At 41.8% G+C, this 19737-nt stretch overlaps 1 protein-coding gene across 3 annotated transcripts in view; it reads right to left on the bottom strand.

Annotated features, from left to right (window-relative positions):
* LOC106569198 (pre-B-cell leukemia transcription factor 1) overlaps window positions 1-18519 on the bottom strand; it is a 59699-nt gene extending 41180 nt beyond the window's left edge. For 2 of the 3 annotated variants that reach the window (XM_014140309.2, XM_014140310.2), the window contains exons 1-2: window positions 17852-18519; window positions 16803-16876 (exon numbers count right to left, since the gene is read on the bottom strand). In XM_014140309.2, coding sequence (XP_013995784.1) covers window positions 16803-16876; window positions 17852-18036 — 259 coding nt within the window. In that variant the 5' untranslated portion in view covers window positions 18037-18519. The remainder of the gene's footprint in view (window positions 1-16802; window positions 16877-17851) is intronic. The other variant, XM_014140311.2, reaches the window with a different exon arrangement.
* Window positions 18520-19737: the final 1218 nt, after the last annotated feature.

Genomic DNA, 19737 nt, shown 5'->3' with positions numbered 1-19737 from the left:
TGTCTAAAAATGACCTGTCAGACAGGTAAAGTGGCAGGTAGACTGTATTAAAATAGCGTGGCTATTTTCACTAGCACCAAAAGCTCAGTTACCTACCGCAAGCATTTAAGGAAGGCTTTTCAATAACAGTGGGGTCCAACGTGAACGTCACTATCAAAACAACAGCACAGAGTGGCAGCTTTTATTTCTGTGGTCACTTCAAACATCACACACCTTTCTGTTTCTCCAATGAGCCACTGAGGAGACAGGAGAAAAAGTTTACAGCTCGATGACAGAAGGAAGAGGACTGAGAGAGGCATGATGATACAGAAGCATGTTCTATCTATGTTTACGCTCATCAGCCAGTCAAATCTCCCCTTCAAATTGATCTCTGTCTCCAACGGTTTAAAGGCCTCTTTCCCATCCATCCACCACAACCGTTAATCACAACGTCTCTCCGGCCAGCCGTCTGACTCATAAATTTCATTCCAGCCTATTACTAGGGAACTTTAAAAGCCATCCTTCATTAATGTTAATGTTTTTTTTTAGTGGAGGCCAATGGTGGTTAGAACTACATGGCTGCTTTCCCAAGCTTGTTTTACAGGCTCCAGACAGAGATGGATGCTCCGTGCTGCCTGATAGGCTGTGGGAGCCATCCATCACACTGAGGACCCACCCACACAGCCAGTATGTCATAACGCAGGGCCAGGCAGTAGAGTAGTTGATTGACAGCTTTATATGTGTGGTGGCGGTAACGATGGAGGAGAGATGTGTGGTTTTTGTTCCAGCCAGGCCTCTCCAGCGGCCTACTTTCTGAAATGAGTTGTGAAGTGAACAACAAAATAAAGAGTGAGAGAGGAAATCAATCATAATGCTGCCACGTGAGTATAAATGAGTGATAACAAACACACAAACAAAACACAAACACAAACACCAACACAACTTATCAGGCAAATGAAGCAAAAACCAATGAATTCAACATACCAAAAGCTGACGATAACAATTCGGCATGTTTTTAACATTAAAAGGAAACCCGATTCTGTTTATTACCTCTAATGACTTTGAATTCATTTGAAGTCAATCTAATATTTTCCCAGTTTCATTGGTTGTTAACGCCAAACAGTGGAAGCAAATATATATTAAACAACAACAATAAAACAGTGAACCTGATATATTGGTGATGGGGTCCAGAAGCTCATTGCACTGCGTTTACTCTTAAAACACAAACAGTTATTATGGTAAAAATGATTACTATTACACACCCATATTCCCTAAATGATCTCTATAAATAGACATATTCCTCAAATGACAATAAAACAGACCAAACTGGAAACACACACTCACACGCACACACACACACACACACACGCACGCACACACACAAACACATATTCTGTATTCTCTCTCTCACACACATATACACAAATGGCAGAGCACAACACATTAAACAGCTATAACATCAACAAGGACGTGGGTGGAAGTGTAAAATTCTTTACATGGTAGTAATGTTTTATGAGAGGCCCCATCCACCCAGGGGCTGTATATTCTGAATGTGGTGCCGTTGAGGAACAGAAAGAGGAGGGGGTTGAGGGGTCCTGTTCGTTCACAGAAGACACAGTAAATTTGGACAGTAAGTAGTACCACCCTAGCAGCGCGGTACACCGCACATTCGCAACGCCCCATTTAACCGCACACGGCGCTCCCCTCCGCTGGCTTCATTAGCATACTTCAGCAGGGCCTTGTCGGATGAAGACGGATGAAGACGGATGGGCGAAAATCAGGATCCCTGAAACAACTGTTTTATCAAGGTTAAACTATCCACACAACTCTTAACCCCCCTTCCTTTACAACGCAGAGGCTCTCCCAATATCAATCTATCAATATGATCGTATCGGCTGGAGCCAAATTCTCTTACTTTTAGTCTTATAATAAATGTTTATGTTTTGTCTAATTAGAATAATGAAATATTGACTCATTGAATATAAATATGAATATTTCATTATCAATTATGGAGTATGGATGATGAAATCATGTTTTTGTTGTTCATGGTTATTTGAAAGAAATATGGAGTCTCACCTGGGCACACCCCTTTTCCCCCATGTTTACCTTCCTTATAGCTACAGTATTTAGTGGTGTGGCATTACGGCTCAGCTAGGCCTCAGGTATGGAGCTATTTCTTTTGACTGCTACTACATGAACTAAAGAAAGCTGCTACTACACCTTGATGTGTTCTGTTTAAATCTGATCTAAAGAAAGCTGCTACTACACCCTGATGTGTTCTGTTTAAATCTGATCTAAAGAAAGCTGCTACTACACCCTGATGTGTTCTGTTTAAATCTGATCTAAAGAAAGCTGCTACTACACCCTGATGTGTTCTGTTAGAATCTGATCTAAAGAAAGCTGCTACTACACCCTGATGTGTTCTGTTTAAATCTGATCTAAAGAAAGCTGCTACTACACCCTGATGTGTTCTGTTTAAATCTGATCTAAAGAAAGCTGCTACTACACCCTGATGTGTTCTGTTTAAATCTGATCTAAAGAAAGCTGCTACTACACCCTGATGTGTTCTGTTTAAATCTGATCTAAAGAAAGCTGCTACTACACCCTGATGTGTTCTGTTTAAATCTGATCTAAAGAAAGCTGCTACTACACCCTGATGTGTTCTGTTTAAATCTGATCTAAAGAAAGCTGCTACTACACCCTGATGTGTTCTGTTTAAATCTGATCTAAAGAAAGCTGCTACTACACCTTGATGTGTTCTGTTTAAATCGGATCACTTTTGCTTTATTCATGGATGGAATATAGCATATGAAATTAGGCTTTAAATTGGAAACGTGTAGCCTTTGTCTGGCAAATACATTTCTGTTTGTTTTTATACTATCGGAGCTTTGGATTCCCTGTTTTGTGGTTGATTTGGAAACGTGTCTAACTGCGGCATCACATACCTGTAGACTCAAGGCAAATTTTGAAATGTATTTTACGAATTGGCTTCATAGTATCGTTGAAGAGAGAGGGGGAAGGAGAGGAGGGACACTATAAAGGGAAGTAATGGGGACATAATAGGACTTTATGTATTCACTGCTAAACATGTTGTCGAAGCCCATCTCCTATAAAACGAGCAGGCTAGTAGAGGCTGTAAAGAGGGCAAAAGGAGATCAAAGAGCAAAGGTCACAATAGACGAGTTAAATGCTCTTCAGATCAACAGTGACCCAATATTGGCCAAAATAACTTTGGATATTAGTGTTGACATTTGAGAGGAAAGAGTTCTGGAAAATGTATTATAATGCACTGCAACAGGACAACTGTACTTGTGTGTATGTATTCTATATAAAACATGTTTTATAATAATAATAATAAAACATGTGTAGGTTATGGCTACATTTGCACATCCCAATTTTATTTTGATGGGTTTTGGCTACACATTCAAATCCAATTTGTTTTTATGGACGGTATACACTTTAATGTGGTTTCAATACATTTAAGTTCATTCAAAACGTACGCCCTAGCCTTGGTGGTGTGACTGCAGTAGTTAGCCAGCCCTCAATATCACCACAACATCTATTTACGCCCCTGTGTCGTAAAACAGCCGTGTTTACCATAGAGCATAGCAGTGACGACGAGAGAGGAAGAGAATGAAGGAGAAATGACACCTAGGCAAATGAAGAACACCATCTGATGATCAATCATATGTCAAAACGTATAGAGCTAGTCAGATAGGGAAACAGGGCCTGCAAATGTCAGCTTTACACTTGATGGAGACATACTCACGTGAAGTCTCGTTAAATTCACAACACATGCCTCTCGACTCACTTTCCATTTTTTCCGAGGGGAAGTAGTTATGCAATGCATCTCGCCCCCACATCAAATAGTACATGACACACACACTGACAGACACACACACTCACATAAACCTGCCACCTGTGCCTTTCTCAACTCTGTGCTCCAAGGGTAAGGTGTCCATGTGATGGGGATGTGGTCTAATAGTACATGTTAGAGAAGTCTATAATTTTCTGATTATGCTCAAGCTAAAAAGGAAAATGACAGCAATTAACATCATATCAGTGGGAGTTAACTGTCCAGAACTAACACTGCCAAAGGCAAGCTGGCAGACAGCAGGGAGGGGTGGGAGAACCAACAGCTTAACATCTTTGGGATATATGCAGTACGACATAGTGAGAATAAGCTGCGTGATGCAAAGTGTACTTAATCTGTAGCATGAGATTTAGTTTCATCCTATAGGTTGTCGTCATGGTCAACAGGTATTGGTTTGGACATATCATACACACACCACAAATAGCCAAACCATTTCAGATTATACATTCGCATCCTTCTCACAATAGAACTGTGAAAATCTGTATAACACACAACACACTTAAACTACACCAAATAGCATTGGTCCTCCTGATCCACCATCTGAAACGACAGTATTTTGTGTTCTTACTACCAAGTCTACGTCACAGGACACTCTTTAAGTCCAAGTTATTGGGTTTCCAGCCCTCCTTGGGTGTTTTAAGGGGACTTCAGAGGACCCCTACTATCTGGCTCCCAGAGATGACCTTTCCTGTGATCTGTTGCCAAGCAGCCAAGCCAAGTGCTGACCTGTGCTAAAACTGTTGCTCTCACCCCGCTGTGCTAAACACTACCTGGGATGTCACTCATGTCCGCCTCAGGAAGTGATCCAAAACCAAATTTCAATTCCCCAATGACACAAACACATCAACGGAGTACAGAGACTCACGCAAACACTGGGTGGGGATGCTAAATGTATCCTCTCTCTCTCTCTCTCTCTCTCTCTCTCTCTCTCTCTCTCTCTCTCTCTCTCTCTCTCTCTCTCTCTCTCTCTCTCTCTCTCTCTCTCTCTCTCTCTCTCTCTCTCTCTCTCTCTCTCTCTCTCTCTCTCTCTCTCTCTCTCTCTCTCTCTCTCTCTCTCTCTCTCTCTCTCTCTCTCTCTCTCTCTCTCTCTCTCTCTCTCTCTCTCTCTCTCTCTCTCTCTCTCTCCCTTTCCTCCTGCTGAAGGTGGGAGGCTGACAGAGACTCATCTGTGGCCCCTTTGTCTCTCACGGCAACAGCAAGGATATTAACATAAATTAGAATAGCTAACAGAGAGCTATTCGGTAACCTCTCCTCCAATTCTCAATCCACCTGAACATGTGTGTGTGAGAGAGGGAGTATGTGTGTATGCGTGTCTGTCTGTGTATGTGTGTATGTGTGTGTCTGTGTCAGCACCTCCCGGCATTGGGAAAGAGGCCTTTAAACCGTTGGAGACAGAGATCAATTTGAAGGGGAGATTTGACTGGCTGATGAGCGTAAACATAGATAGAACATGCTTCTGTATCATCATGCCTCTCTCAGTCCTCTTCCTTCTGTCATCGAGCTGTAAACTTTTTCTCCTGTCTCCTCAGTGGCTCATTGGAGAAACAGAAAGGTGTGTGATGTTTGAAGTGACCACAGAAATAAAAGCTGCCACTCTGTGCTGTTGTTTTGATAGTGACGTTCACGTTGGACCCCACTGTTATTGAAAAGCCTTCCTTAAATGCTTGCGGTAGGTAACTGAGCTTTTGGTGCTAGTGAAAATAGCCACGCTATTTTAATACAGTCTACCTGCCACTTTACCTGTCTGACAGGTCATTTTTAGACAGGTGACGTCAGCCTGCCATTGACGATGGCACTGCACCTTTCAGTGGTGGAGGCCATAGATTACTGTAGCAGCACAGGGTAATCAAACACTGAAAAGGTCTGATTGCACAGGCAGAACATCTATTTCAGAATACTAAAGCATCCTCCACCACTGTATACTGCAGGAAAGTACTTAGATTGTCATAGTGCATCAAAGGGAGAGGGGTTTTGTTTTATTGCCACCTCCCGTCATCAGAACTGGCATTTTAAAGGGAGATTTAGAAATCTATTTGGACCAAACTGTGGCCTGGTATGTTACATAGTAGTAAGGAATATCAGCAGACCATGAACAGCCTGTGTCTCTGTGTCTCTGTGTCTCTCTCTCTCTCTCTCTCTCTCTCTCTCTCTCTCTCTCTCTCTCTCTCTCTCTCTCTCTCTCTCTCTCTCTCTCTCTCTCTCTCTCTCTCTCTCTCTCTCTCTCTCTCTCTCTCTCTCTCTCTCTCTCTCTCTCTCTCTCTCTCTCTCTCTCTCTCTCTCTCTCTCTCTCTCTCTCTCTCTCTCTCTCTCTCTCTCTCTCTCTCTCTCTCTCTCTCTCTCTCTCTCTCTCTCTCTCTCTCTCTCTCTCTCTCTCTCTCTCTCTCTCTCTCTCTCTCTCTCTCTCTCTCTCTCTCTCTCTCTCTCTCTCTCTCTTTCCTCCTGCTGAAGGTGGGAGGCTGACAGAGACTCATCTGTGGCCCCTTTGTCTCTCACGGCAACAGCAAGGATATTAACATAAATTAGAATAGCTAACAGAGAGCTATTCGGTAACCTCTCCTCCAATTCTCAATCCACCTGAACATGTGTGTGTGAGAGAGGGAGTATGTGTGTATGCGTGTCTGTCTGTGTGTGTGTGCATGTATGTGTGTATGTGTGTGTCTGTGTCAGCACCTCCCGGCATTTAAATGGGAAACTACTCTGCAATGAGGGAGACATTTCCACACCCATCTAACCCCGCTGTCCTGATGGAAATGTATGGTGCTATCTGCACTGCATGAGTCACTACACCAAGGCATTAATATCACTAATTGAAACATCCAATCACTGCTGAAGCATCGGGCCCAGTGCGCTTCCCCATCTGACTATGTAGCACCTGATTAAGCATGCCACCATGTAAATAATATAGAAATACACTGAGTAGCTTTCATCTGTGGCAAACACTGCATTACAGTATGAAAAAATTATATATATATATATATATATATATATATATATATATATATATATATATATATATATATATTTATTTTTTTATCAATAAAATAAAATATGATAGATACGCAGACACACACAAACAGACATTCATTTTACACTTCCACGTCCATGTGTGAGTGTGAAAGAATACATTGTGTGTGTGTATGTGTATGCATGTGTGTGTGTATGTGTATGCATGTGTGTGTGTATGTGTATGCATGTGTGTGTGTGTGTGTGTATATGCATGTGTGTGTGTATGTGTATGCATGTGTGTGTGTGTGTATATGCGCCTTTACAGCAGTCCTGTTACCATCCTAACCAGTGAGAGCAGAGGAGGGGAGGAAGCAGTAACATTGATTGGTGCTGATTCCGTCTGGGCAGTGAGCAGCGACTGACAGTGCTCCTAAGCCGCAGCGAAAGGCAACCATTACTCTTGTTCTGGTTTAAGTAGAGTGTATTAATTTGTGTCATTTTTACGAAGTCGGGCAGGGAAGGGCCTCTCACCATTTCATGTTTGACTCTTCACCGCAGCTGTGGGGGTTCCTTTATACATCACCATGCTGCCAAATGCTGCACTAGTCAAATGTGAGCAGAGGGCGCGAGAGACATGATCCCAGACACTCAAATTAAACAATATTAAAAAACGGTGTGTTTATATGGCAATCAACCAAGATATTTAAAAATCAATCGGATTGGATAAGGTTGAAATACATTGCGGTACAGCAGTCCACATTACTACATAGTAGCCTACAAACTAGAGAAATACATCCTAACAAGAGACAGCTGTGAATAAGTGTTACTGTGTAGTGGCATGCACATAGGACATAGGGTGACCACATGTGGCCCTTTGTCCCGCGTCCCGCAACCAAACAATCGTTTCCCGCATTTTATCAACAAATGCAAACACCACCAATTTAGAAAAAAAGGTTCATTTTCCCCATATTTCAGTCAGACATTCCAACCTGTCTCTTGCAGTCACGTTGCACTTGAAAGTATGTACAGTACCAGTCAAAAGTTTGAACACACCTACTCATTCCAGGGTTTTTCTTTATTTTCACTATTTTTTACATTGTAGAATAATAGTGAAGACATCAAAATCATTAAATAACACATATGGAATCATGTAGAAACCAAAAAAGTGTTAAACAAATCAAAATATTTGTTATATTTAAGATTCTTCAAATTAGTCACCGTTTGCCTGTTTTTCAACAGGACAGTGACCCAACACACCTCCAGGCCGTGTAAGGGCTATTTGACCAAGAAGGAGGGTGATGGAGTGCTGCATCAGATGACCTGGCCTCCACAATCACCTGATTGTGATGGTTTTGGATGAGTTGCTCAGCATATGTGGGAACTCCTTCAGCATATGTTGGAAAAGCATTTCAGGTGAAGCTGGTTGAGAGAATGCCAAGAGTGTGTAAAGCTGTCATCAAGACAAAGGGTGGCAACTTTGAAGAATCTCAAATATAAAATATATTTGGATTTGTTTAACACTTTTTGGGTTACTACATGATTCCATATGTGTTATTTCATAGTTTTGATGTCTTCACTATTATTCTACAATGTAGAAAATAGTAAAAAGAAAGAAAAATCCTTGAATGAGTAGGTGTGTCCAAACTTTTGACTGTTACTGTATATCATAAGGATGAGGTAGCTAAGCCCACTGGTGATGTTAAACACTTCTCCAATCATTGTTGAGATCTGATATCCTGCGCAGCGCAAGATGAGACATAGGCCAATGTCATAGGCCTATCGTAAACCAATCATTTTTCTCAAATCCTTTTGGACAATTTTCCAGCTAAACTTGGAGAGGACAGTTAGGGATCCTAACCACTTAATTACTTCCAAATAGCGTGCTTCTGATGAAGATATATAACAGTAAGTAAATAGCATTATTCGACTGAAATATATCAGGTCATTTCGTCAAACTTGTGAGGATCTTAGTTGCTCATTCAACATATTTGCTTATACTTCACTCAATCCAGTCTTAAAAAACTCCAAACCTAACTGTTTTACATTCCCTGAGACCAACCACAAATGTTTCCTTGGCCAAATATTCAGAGATTTCAATAAAACAGCCACACGTGGTCTCTCGTTTCTGCATCAAGAGTAGGCTAAGAGTGCTGCCAGAGCACACCGGAGCACACCGGAGCACAACGGAGCACACCGGAGCACACTGGTGCTCGTTTAGTAAAGTTAGATCAAAGCTGAATCAATGTCTTGCAAGATCACAATGATAGTATAACGTTACTGTTACACCAAAAACACCACCTCATTTCTTGAAGCCAAAACTCAACAGCACGCACACACTAGGCAGAATGGGCTTTGATTTAAACAAAATACAGGAAGGCTATATAGTTTGTTAACACCATAAGCTCTAATTTACTCACGAAACAGTAACTAAAGAACATCTAAATGCACATTCCCATTAAACTGATTGAGATCAAATGATTGACATACAGATGCAGTTTGGTCATTTCACTGGTAAAACGTGAAGAATTATCATTGACTAATGACAGTGATGATACCGTGGCCTATTTTGAAGTTAGGTATTCCTAACCTGGTGTTTGAAGGTATTAAACATCTAAACATGTATTGAGACATTAGGCAGACGTTGTAATTGGGGGATGCATTTTATTTAAATTTCAATTCCACACATTTCAATTCCACATATTAACTACACAGTACTGCAGTAACTGAGCGTGATTTGACCACCTTTTTAGACAGAAATAAAGCAGATGGAATTTCAGACTGCATGAATGAACATTAAGGAAACCATGTAAGAAAACCTCTTCAAATTGCTCCCAAAGAAGAACAATAGTCGAGGAGACTCTCCACTGTGATTAAGTTGTTATTGTTGTTGTTTTCTAGGATTGAAAACTGCATTAGAGACAAACATCAGATAAAACTAAAAACTCCACTGCGCTGTGAAGCAAATTTCCTCTCTAAAGCAATTTAGTGTCAGATAAGTGGGAAGGCATTCTTACCGTAATGGATCTGAATATGATATCTGTCAGACAAGTAAGAACAAAGCCTTTTATAAAAGCCGCGTTTGCAGAATGGCCGATACGATACTGCTGTATCAGATGACCAAATTGAGAGGAGTGCAGTAAACAGACTGTAAATAGAAATACAACACATTCATATGATTGTTGAATAAGTACTGTACCATGAAATCTCTCTCTCTCTCTTTCCTACCTGTTCCCATAGAGCGGTAGGGCGTATAACATGTTGGGGAGAACACAAGAGGAAAATGTTTGGTTCAGCACAAACTGAACAGTAGGCTACATGTAGATACAGGGAAGATGGGCTATTTCAAGTGGCAAAATCAACGGGAACAACTTCCCCTTTAGCTTTTTTTACGAAATACTCCCAATGTCTAGGTATTTATGCACACTCAAAACAAATGACACATTCACCTGAGGAATCGATACTGAACATTATTCCTCCCAAAGGGAAATTATTTGAATTAATGTAACTATTTGTTGATGACCCAGAGGAACAGTGTAAACCCCCACCCACCCACACTATTCCACCATATTTTACCTTTATTTAACTAGGCAAGTCAGTTAAGAACAAATTCTTATTTTCAATGACAGCCTAGGAACAGTGGGTTAACTGCCTTGTTCAGGGGCAGAATGACAGATTTTTACCTTGTCAGCTCAGGGATTCAATCTTGCAACCTTGCGGTTAGTAGTCCAACGCTCTAACCACTAGGCTACCTAGACCATTCCAATCGCCAGACCTGTTATCATAGCAAATTACCAGCTCCCACCTCAGATATACAGGGTGTAATTAGCCTATTAAAACATGATTAACATGTCTCAATTACCACACTCCCCATTTGCATAATTTATAAGCTGTTCTAATTGCAAGTGTGGGTTCAGATGATGGTAGAATGGGGAACAGCAGAAACACTGGACATGTCTTGCCGGTTCTGAACAACTGAAGTGATTCTGAAGTGTGTCTGTCTGTTTGCTTGCTCTGTCAAAGTCCTACACCGTAGATAGGAAGAGAATCTTCTTCAGCATCCCAGAAGGGAAAGACAATGCATTAGTTTTCCCACCGGTAAAGGCGTCTAGTCTATTTCTGTACAACAGATATTTTCTGAAAATACAAAATAAATCCACTCTTGTTCATTATCCTATATTTACATTCACTAGGGAGAGCGTTGAGAGGTTTGTTGAAACTACTAGGCTAATCAATGTAGAAACTACGTACGTTTTTGGAAAAACTTCGAAAGATGTTTGGGAAACGTTTATGAGAGAACAGAGAGAGCTGTGTTCACTCTTATTTCTGTTGAAACTAAAACCTTGGATGGGATAAAATGCTGCTTCTGCACTTCCAACAGGCCAGGCCAGATATACTGTCTGCCTGCTAACACGGTGGGGAAACCAAGGACATAGCCATTAGTTTCAGGACAGACCGCGGCACATCACAGACTAATGCCTCCATCTGTCAGCGGAGATGAGTGGAGAGTAACAAAGAGAGGGAACACTAACCTCTGAACTCATCATGGACAGCCATGTCAATGAAATAGTGAAAAACTGCAGCTACAACAACACCAGTGTCCAGTCCAGACTCTCCGTGGCTAAACCAGGCAGACCATAATCCACAATACTGATGTAGCTGATGCATTTACTACAGTAGCTTACTGGGCTATGGAATCAGCTGAATAGTTATATGACATTCTAGTATCACTAAATTTACTGCAAGTCCACCACTAAATCATTAGCTAGTAAATACATAGCCATCAAAGCAAATTTGGTCAAAGAAAATATGTGCAAGTTTGCCCTAGTCTAGTCTAATGAAAGGATAGCAGTGTTCTCCAGATGTGTACTTAAGTATATAAGAACCAACCCAGACTTCAACTTCAATCACAGGTACAATTTACAGTGCTGCAATATGCTCAACATAGAAAGAACAGCAATCATATTATCCAGTAATGTGAAAACTAGTAGCTTGATGGCATGGGTCACTGAGTTCACCAGGTCTTTAGCTCTGACAACTCAAAGTGGGATCATATTTAACATGCAGGAGATATTCATTTGACCAGAGTCTGGGAGTAATGTGTGGCTGTTGACACACATTGGCCTGGTAAAAAGAGAGAGAGAGAGAGAGAGAGAGAGAGAGAGAGAGAGAGAGAGAGAGAGAGAGAGAGAGAGAGAGAGAGAGAGACAGACAGAGAGAGAGACAGAGAGAGAGAGACAGAGAGAGAGACAGAGACGAGAGAGACAGAGAGACAGAGAGAGAGAGACAGAGAGAGACAGAGACAGAGACAGATACAGAGAGACAGAGAGAGAGAGAGAAAGACAGAGAGAGAGAGAGAGAGCTCTGGCCTGTAACCTGACACCCAGAAACATAGTCTTAGTGTCTGGCTTCTCTTACTTGGTCAACCTGTACGTGCCAGCTCCACTATCCGCAATGGTTCCACAGACACTCACACTCTTCCCTCTGTCACAAGTACAGGTAACACACACATACATACACACATGGCCAAAAAAAAACACAATGCTAAGCACTTTCAGGAATTTTACAAATAAAGACACGCTTTCCTGAAATAGCTGAAAACAGTAACACAATCCACCTGTAAATTTCACAGCTGATGAGCAGCCCTGTGCTTGTTAAAGCTGGCTAAATATCTTCTGCCATGACACCCGGCCGACCGCAGCACAGATCTGTGGGGAGCACAAATCTATGGGGGTGGGCTGGGCGTGGGGGGTCGGGGAGCGGGGTCAGGAGTTAAGGCCTGCTCTGTCTGCTATTGGAATGCAGTCCTGCCTCAGTTGTCAGCTGCTTGCCAAAGGAAGGCCATATTGCTGCTGTCAACACGCACCCACCACTTACATGCCACACCAAGGAGAGAAGCAACCAGGGAACACGCCATGCATACATAGACACATATACACTGAACAGAAATATAAACGCAACATGTAAAGTGTTGGTCCCATGTTTCATGAGCTGAAATAAAAGATCCCAGAAATGTTCCATACACACAAAAAGCTTGTTTCTCTCAAATGTTGTGCACAAATTTGTTTACATCCCTGTTATTGAGCATTTCTCCTTTGCCAAGATAATCCATCCACCTGACAGGTGTGGCATATCAAGAAGCTGATTAAACAGCACGATCATTACACTGGTGCACCTTGTGCGGGGGACAACAAAACGGCACTCTAAAATGTGCAGTTGTTTCACACAACACAATGCCACAGATGTCTCAAGTGAGGGAGCGTGCAATTGGCATGCTGACTGCAGGAATGTCCACCAGAACTGTTGCAAGAGAATTTTATGTTAATTTATCTACCATAAGCCACCTTCAACTTTGTTTTAGAGAATTTGGCAGTACGTCCAACCGGCCTCACAACCGCAGACCACGTGTAACCACGCCAGCCCAGGACCTCCACATCCAGCTTCTTCACCTGCAGGGATCATCTGAGACCAGCGACCACGACAGGTGATGAAACTGTGGGTTTCCACAATAAAAAAATAATTCCACAAACTGTCAGAAACCGTCTCAGGGAAGCTCATCTGCATGCTCGTTGTCCTCACTAGCGTCTTGACCTGACTGCAGTGAGTCATCGTAACCTACTTCAGTGGGCAAATGTTCACCTTCGATGGCCACTGGCACGCTGGAGAAGTGTGCTCTTCATGGATGAATCCCGGTTTCAACTGTACCGGGCAGATGGCAGACAGCATGTAAAGTGTCGTGTGGGCGAGTGGTTTGCTGATGTCAACGCTGTGAACAGAGTGCCCCATGGTGGCGGTGGGGTTATGGTATGGGCAGGCATAATCTACGGACAATGAACACAATTACATTTTATCGATGGCAATTGGAACGCACAGAGATACTGTGCATTCCTGAGGCCCATTGTCGTGCCATTCATCCACCGCCATCACCTCATGTTTCAGCATGTTTCTGCATGATAATGCACAGCACCATGTTGCAAGGATCTGTACACAATTCCTGGAAGCTGAAAATGTTCTGATTCTTCCATTGCCTGCATACTCACCAGACATGTCACCCATGGAGCATGTTTGGGATGCTCTGGATCAATGTGTATGGTAGCGTGTTCCAGTTCCCTCCAATATTCAGAAACTTCGCACAGCCATTGAAGAGGAGGGTGACGACATTCCACCGGCCACAATCAACAGCCTGATCAACTCTATGCGAAGGAGATGTGTCACTTTGCATGAGGCAAATGGTGGTCACACCAGATACTGACTGGTTTTCTGATCAATGCCCCTACTTTTTTTATGGTATCTGTGACCAACAGATGCATATCTGTATTCCCAGTCATGTGAAATCCATAGATTAGGGCCTAATTTATTTATTTCAATTGACTGATTTCTTTATATGAACTATAAGTCAGTAAAATCTTTGAAATTGTTGCATGTTGCATTATATCCAGGTGATGTTACTTAAAACAATTGAATTAAAAACGTTTTCTTTAAATGCTAAATCCGATCTACAGAAGGAAAGCCAACCTACATACAGCGTCATATCCAACCTACAGCGGCATATCTATAATATCCTCTTAGTACTTTCACGGAAGGGGACACAACAGTCGCATAAGCCTGCTGATTTAATAGTCTCTCCTTTCAATCCTCCAGAGACTCTGGCTGCAACAATGTAAAACTGAGGAGAAGCTGACTCTTTATAAAATAATATAAAAAAGACCTGACAAATTACGGGCTGTTCTTTTTGCACACTGCGCTCAGCACATTTGGCTGTAAATGTCATGGTGAAGGTTTGAGTCATTTTCTACTGTCGCTGCAGTGGATTTCTGGGCTTCTGTCTGCACAGGGGGAAAACGATCTATGCCCACAAGATGAACAGCAACTAGACACATGGGTGAAATGATACAGAAGGAATAGTGTGATACCAAGTGGTCTTAGGACTTTTTATTCTATTTGGATAAAATGTATCCAAATAACAAAGCTTTCCGTTTTTGCACTAAAATACTTTAGCCACATGCTGATAGCACATTGAGAGAAGCATCAAATCAGTATTACGTGACAAAGCATCCAGATAAAATGTAACAACAAGAGAAATCAGAGAACTAACTCAGTATGACTTTCGCCTGCAACACAAGGCATGCAGCGCTCAAGTATCACCAAAACAGAAAGGGGGGGGGGGTGAACCAGTAACCTCTTCAAAAGGGATTCCCCCATGGTGCTTTTATCCTGAGGGCCCAAGTACATTGAATTCCGCCCGACCAACTGAAAACCTGTCAAAGGAGGCTAAACACTCGACAGAGACCAAAACATTAGCCAAACTAAATTCACTCAAGATAGTAGAAAAGGGAGTAGAAAACTCCCCCCAAAAACTACGGAAATCTATGTTGAAACGTTAACTTCAACACCATTTTTCCCCTCTAAATTAAGACGTAGAGAGTCAGCAGGCCAAGAGAGCTGCTCTAGTCAGAAGCCCCCAGGTTCCTGGTTGCCAGGAACAGTGGGAAGAGACGAGAAGCGAGGGGGGGGGGGCAGGAAAAAGGCCAAGTCACTTTGTTCTTCTTCATTTTGGAAACGAACTCTGGTTGAACCCAGAGCGACGCCAGGCAGTTTAAAAAGAGCCAGGCATAATTCTCTCCCTGCTCTAAGCATTCTCCTGAGAAGTAAGGGGGCCGTGGGCAGGGGGCCAAACTCACTGGCTACTTCTCAGAATGGACTTCATTTCTTCTCTCCCTTTTTTTTCTAAAATGAAAATCACACAGTGTCTTGTGTTAATAAGTCGTCTTTTTTAAGCCCTGCGCCAGAGTCTGACTCACAGTAATGAAATGTCTGTAAATTAGCCTTTAGGGTAAATTAGGAAGACGATACAACGGACTCATTTTATTGATCTTCCATTTGTTTTCGGATTTCTCTGGCTGGTTATAGACAGTCATAATAGTAGCTGGTAACACTGCTGACTTTAAAGTGATAACATCCTCTCATAATTTCAAAAGAGGATCCCGTTAAAAGGCCTGTTCAGAGATATATGCCTTCAGAGAGATGTATTAGAGATTGCAGTTTGATTTCCATTTTCTAAAAATACATATTTAGTAGGTTAGAACTTGGGCTGTTCTTCAAGGCATATTCACATGCTTTCTTTCATAAACAGAGACAAGCGCATCTTTCATTTAATCTTGTGTTAAGTGCCTATATTTCCCACATTCCTCTACATGACTTTGACCCTCGCTTCAAACCCAAACAGAGAGAATCCCCCTGGCCAGCATCAGCATGTAGAAACACTAAAAGCTCATCCCAAACAAACACTTGGCAAGGAAGAACATGATGATGCAGAATAAGTACAGCCCTAATAAATGTCTCAACGACAACACCTTGGTCCCACTGTAAAGTCCTTTCCTCTCTACTGTCTGTTCTGAATGTTGGTGGCTGCTATGGCTCACCATAACAAATATAAATTCAAATACTGACTGACACACATAAGGACGTTTGGTTTTGAGGTGATAAATGTCAATCAAATCAAATGTTATTTGCCACATGCGCCGAATACAACAGGTGTAGACCTTACCGTGAACTGCTTACTTACAAGCCCTTAACCAACAATGCAGATCCAGAAATAGAGTTAATAAAATATTTACTAAATAAACTAAAAAGTTAAAAAATCTAATCAAATCAAAAAATAACACAAGAAAATGACATAACAATAATGAGGCTGTATACAGGGGGTACAGGTACCGAGTCAGTGTGCGGGGGTACAGGTTAGTTGAGGCCATTTGTAAAGTGACTATGCAAAGATAATAGTAGATACAGTAGGATGCCACAAAGCCTCATGTTGTGTTGTCGAACCATGTTGTTAGACTATGGGGTGATCACCTGAACAACATATGTAGAGAAATATGATATCAATATTTCTCATATTCAAAAGATGGTGTTATAAATAGTGTAGGCTAGAAGTTGTCCAGGACATAATTACTTCAGAAAAATGCTGATGCAAGTCATTGTTTTAATGTGGTGAATTTCACCTTACCCGTTTTCTCTTTTATATCACACAAGATGTTGAAGAGAGCCGGTTTCATCCTGTGACAGTTCAGGGCATGTTTCCTATAAAAAGAGAGAACACACATCTTTAGACCATATTCAATAAGATCAGGAGATGGCAATAGTTAGTGCTAAAGTGTTCTGCTTGTGCTTGTATCATATCTAAAATGAGCGTTTGTTCACTGTCAATTTGATGAGGATGAATAAAGCTCATCTTTGCAATGGGTGTTGATATTGTATATTTGTTCGGATTTTACACACTTGACCAACCAACCCTTCAATCAAAGTGATCTAAACGAAATACCTATTGTATAGCATAGTGTTATTCTTCAATAGAGAAAATACTTTTGTCTCATCAAACCACATTTGGAACCCTTGTCGTGCCACTTCACTTGATCCCTAATTAACTATGATTTATTAACATGAAAGGGTCATTGCAATTTCAAAACACAGTGGGATGTCAGTAATGAATAGGACACAGTCTATCCTATGTAATCTATTCTTGCACAGGAGCATGTGAATAGATGTCATTGGCTCAATTTCGACGCACAGCACTGGTGCTTTGATAATCCTTATTGCCATTGGCTAAAAAGAAACAAAGTATCCAAAAGAAATGCATCCGCAACATGTATTACGGCGAAGAATTACTGCGTAATCTCATTTGTAACAAGATAAGGCGATTTGGAAATTGAGAAGTGGATGCAACCCGCTCCACAGTTCAGAATAGCTATAGTTGCAGTGGCTTAATAATGTCGTTCATGTTTAAACATTTAAACATGTTTGATAACACTGTTAATATAAAAGTTCACTTTCACAAGATAAAAACTGTTAGGCTGAAGGGAGTTTAACGTCACGCACTTTATCTCCTACGAGTAGTTGTTGCGTTGGGGTGGGCGTTAATTGTTTTCGTTGGATAGCCCACTGAAATGAACGCACATCATACTGTTACAATTTACAGCACAGTAGTTATGTCTTAATTCATTAATAGGTTCTTTTGATAACGCTTTGAACATATTGTAATTTTCTATGCCACCGTACCTGGCCTGCGCTTCGTCCAGGCTTTGGTCTGTGATGGTCATTATTTGCTGTAATATGTCTCCAATGTCCTGCTTTCTTCCATCTCCGTCCGTCCCTCCCGTGCCATCCTGCATATGCTGTGCCAGGCCGGGGTGTCCGGCCATGCCTACGCCGTGGGAGTGCATCAACCGAGGCTGCTCGTCCATCCTTGACCGCGGTCTCTGCCTCGCCCCCAACTGACCAACACTTTTCTTACGGCAACAGAATAAATATCCTTGGAAATTCCTTTGGAACCCCCCCCGTCTCTCTCCTCCTTTCTCACCCACTCTCTCTCTTTTCTCTCTCCCTGGTAGCCTAAGCTTTCCTGGATCCGGGAGGGAATCAAAATGACAAATGCTCTCTCTCTCCGCTCTCTCTCCCAGCTGGTTTGGGTGAAATCCGATCTGAATAGCTGATTTTGGCTCTGACCACTCCTGCACAGCTAGCCTACAGTAGAAAAAGCAGATTCAACTTAAAGGGTCGTGTCGTGTCAAAAGTGACGTGCGCAAAGCCTGTATGTAATATGCAATTCCCAATTTCCTTGAAAGCTTGATGGACGAAACATGTAGTCACTCTCTCTGAGGGTTAGATGTTGAAAGTAACACCAACTGTAAACTGTTACTGTTTCGCTTATGTCTAGCAACTGACACATAACCAGAGTATGGAATAAAAGCCTCCGCCCCCTAAACCACGATTGGAGAAGAAGAAAAGAAGTAAGTCCTACCTCGGTCTTCTGTGGAAACGTCGATCATCTTTCTCGGGAAGGTGGGACGCGGCAATACACGTAAGGAGATATGACGGTTAACATTGGGTCTGGACGGGGTGCATGGCAATACAATGATGGATAGAGACTGAATATGTAATAAATAATTTTGCTTGGCACCAACACTCTGCTACTGATGTATGCTTTTTATGTCACAAGGAACAGACACTCCCCTGTCTGAAATAATGCATTGTCTTGTTCCACTACAGATTAACCTGGCTATTACTTATTCAAATCAATCAATATGCCAAGTAAAAATATGTTTACTTTTCTTTTTACCCTAAAATAGATAAAGCAGATTTTCAGTACAGCTCTATTTATGTATTTAGGTCTATATAGATATAGTATGTGCTGTTATTATGAATACTACTTTAAATGAAAGGACCTGGTTCTAACCGTGGAAACAACATTTGTGTTAACACCAGAGTTGGTGTTTTGGATGTTTTTGATACCAAAGAGCAGGACAATTGATCTATGCTATCATGGCGCTGCCCTTCTCTCTTGTTATGACCAGAGTTAAATCCTTCAGTCCATTTTCTCATAAAGTTTTGAATAGGAGGTGAGGCAGTAATTGTCACATGGGGCAGAGTGTGTGTGTGTCTGTGTGTCTGTGTGTGTGTGTGTGTGTGTGTGTGTGTGTGTGTGTGTGTTATGCGCGCATCTGTATGTGTGTGTGAGTGTGCATGTGTGTGTATGTGTGTGCATGTGTGTATGTGTGTGTGTGTGCGTGCGTGTGTGTATGTGTGTATGTATGTGTGTGTGTGTGTGTGTGTGTGTGTGTGTGTGCGTGCGTGCGTGCGTGCGTGCGACCTCTATACTGCACCCTGACACTACACTCAGGAGTTTGCCCTCTCTTTACACCAATGCCCCTGTAATGTCATGTGTGTGTAGGTGGCAGGGAAGTCAGGTGCAGGAGAATCGAACTTGGTATAAATGGAGTCGTTTAATAGCGTTTAACAAAACTCCAAAACCAAAGTACATAATAAATAAAAGTGGGTACAAGAACCCGTCGCGCACCAATCCATACTACATGAGCATACAAACAAAACATGGACAAGGACATGAGGGGACACAGAGGGTTAAATACACAACATGTAATGAATGG

Source organism: Salmo salar, chromosome ssa14 (genome assembly GCF_905237065.1).
Source record: "Salmo salar chromosome ssa14, Ssal_v3.1, whole genome shotgun sequence".
NCBI classification, from domain to species: domain Eukaryota; kingdom Metazoa; phylum Chordata; class Actinopteri; order Salmoniformes; family Salmonidae; genus Salmo; species Salmo salar.
This window is presented reverse-complemented; position numbering and strand designations above follow the sequence as displayed.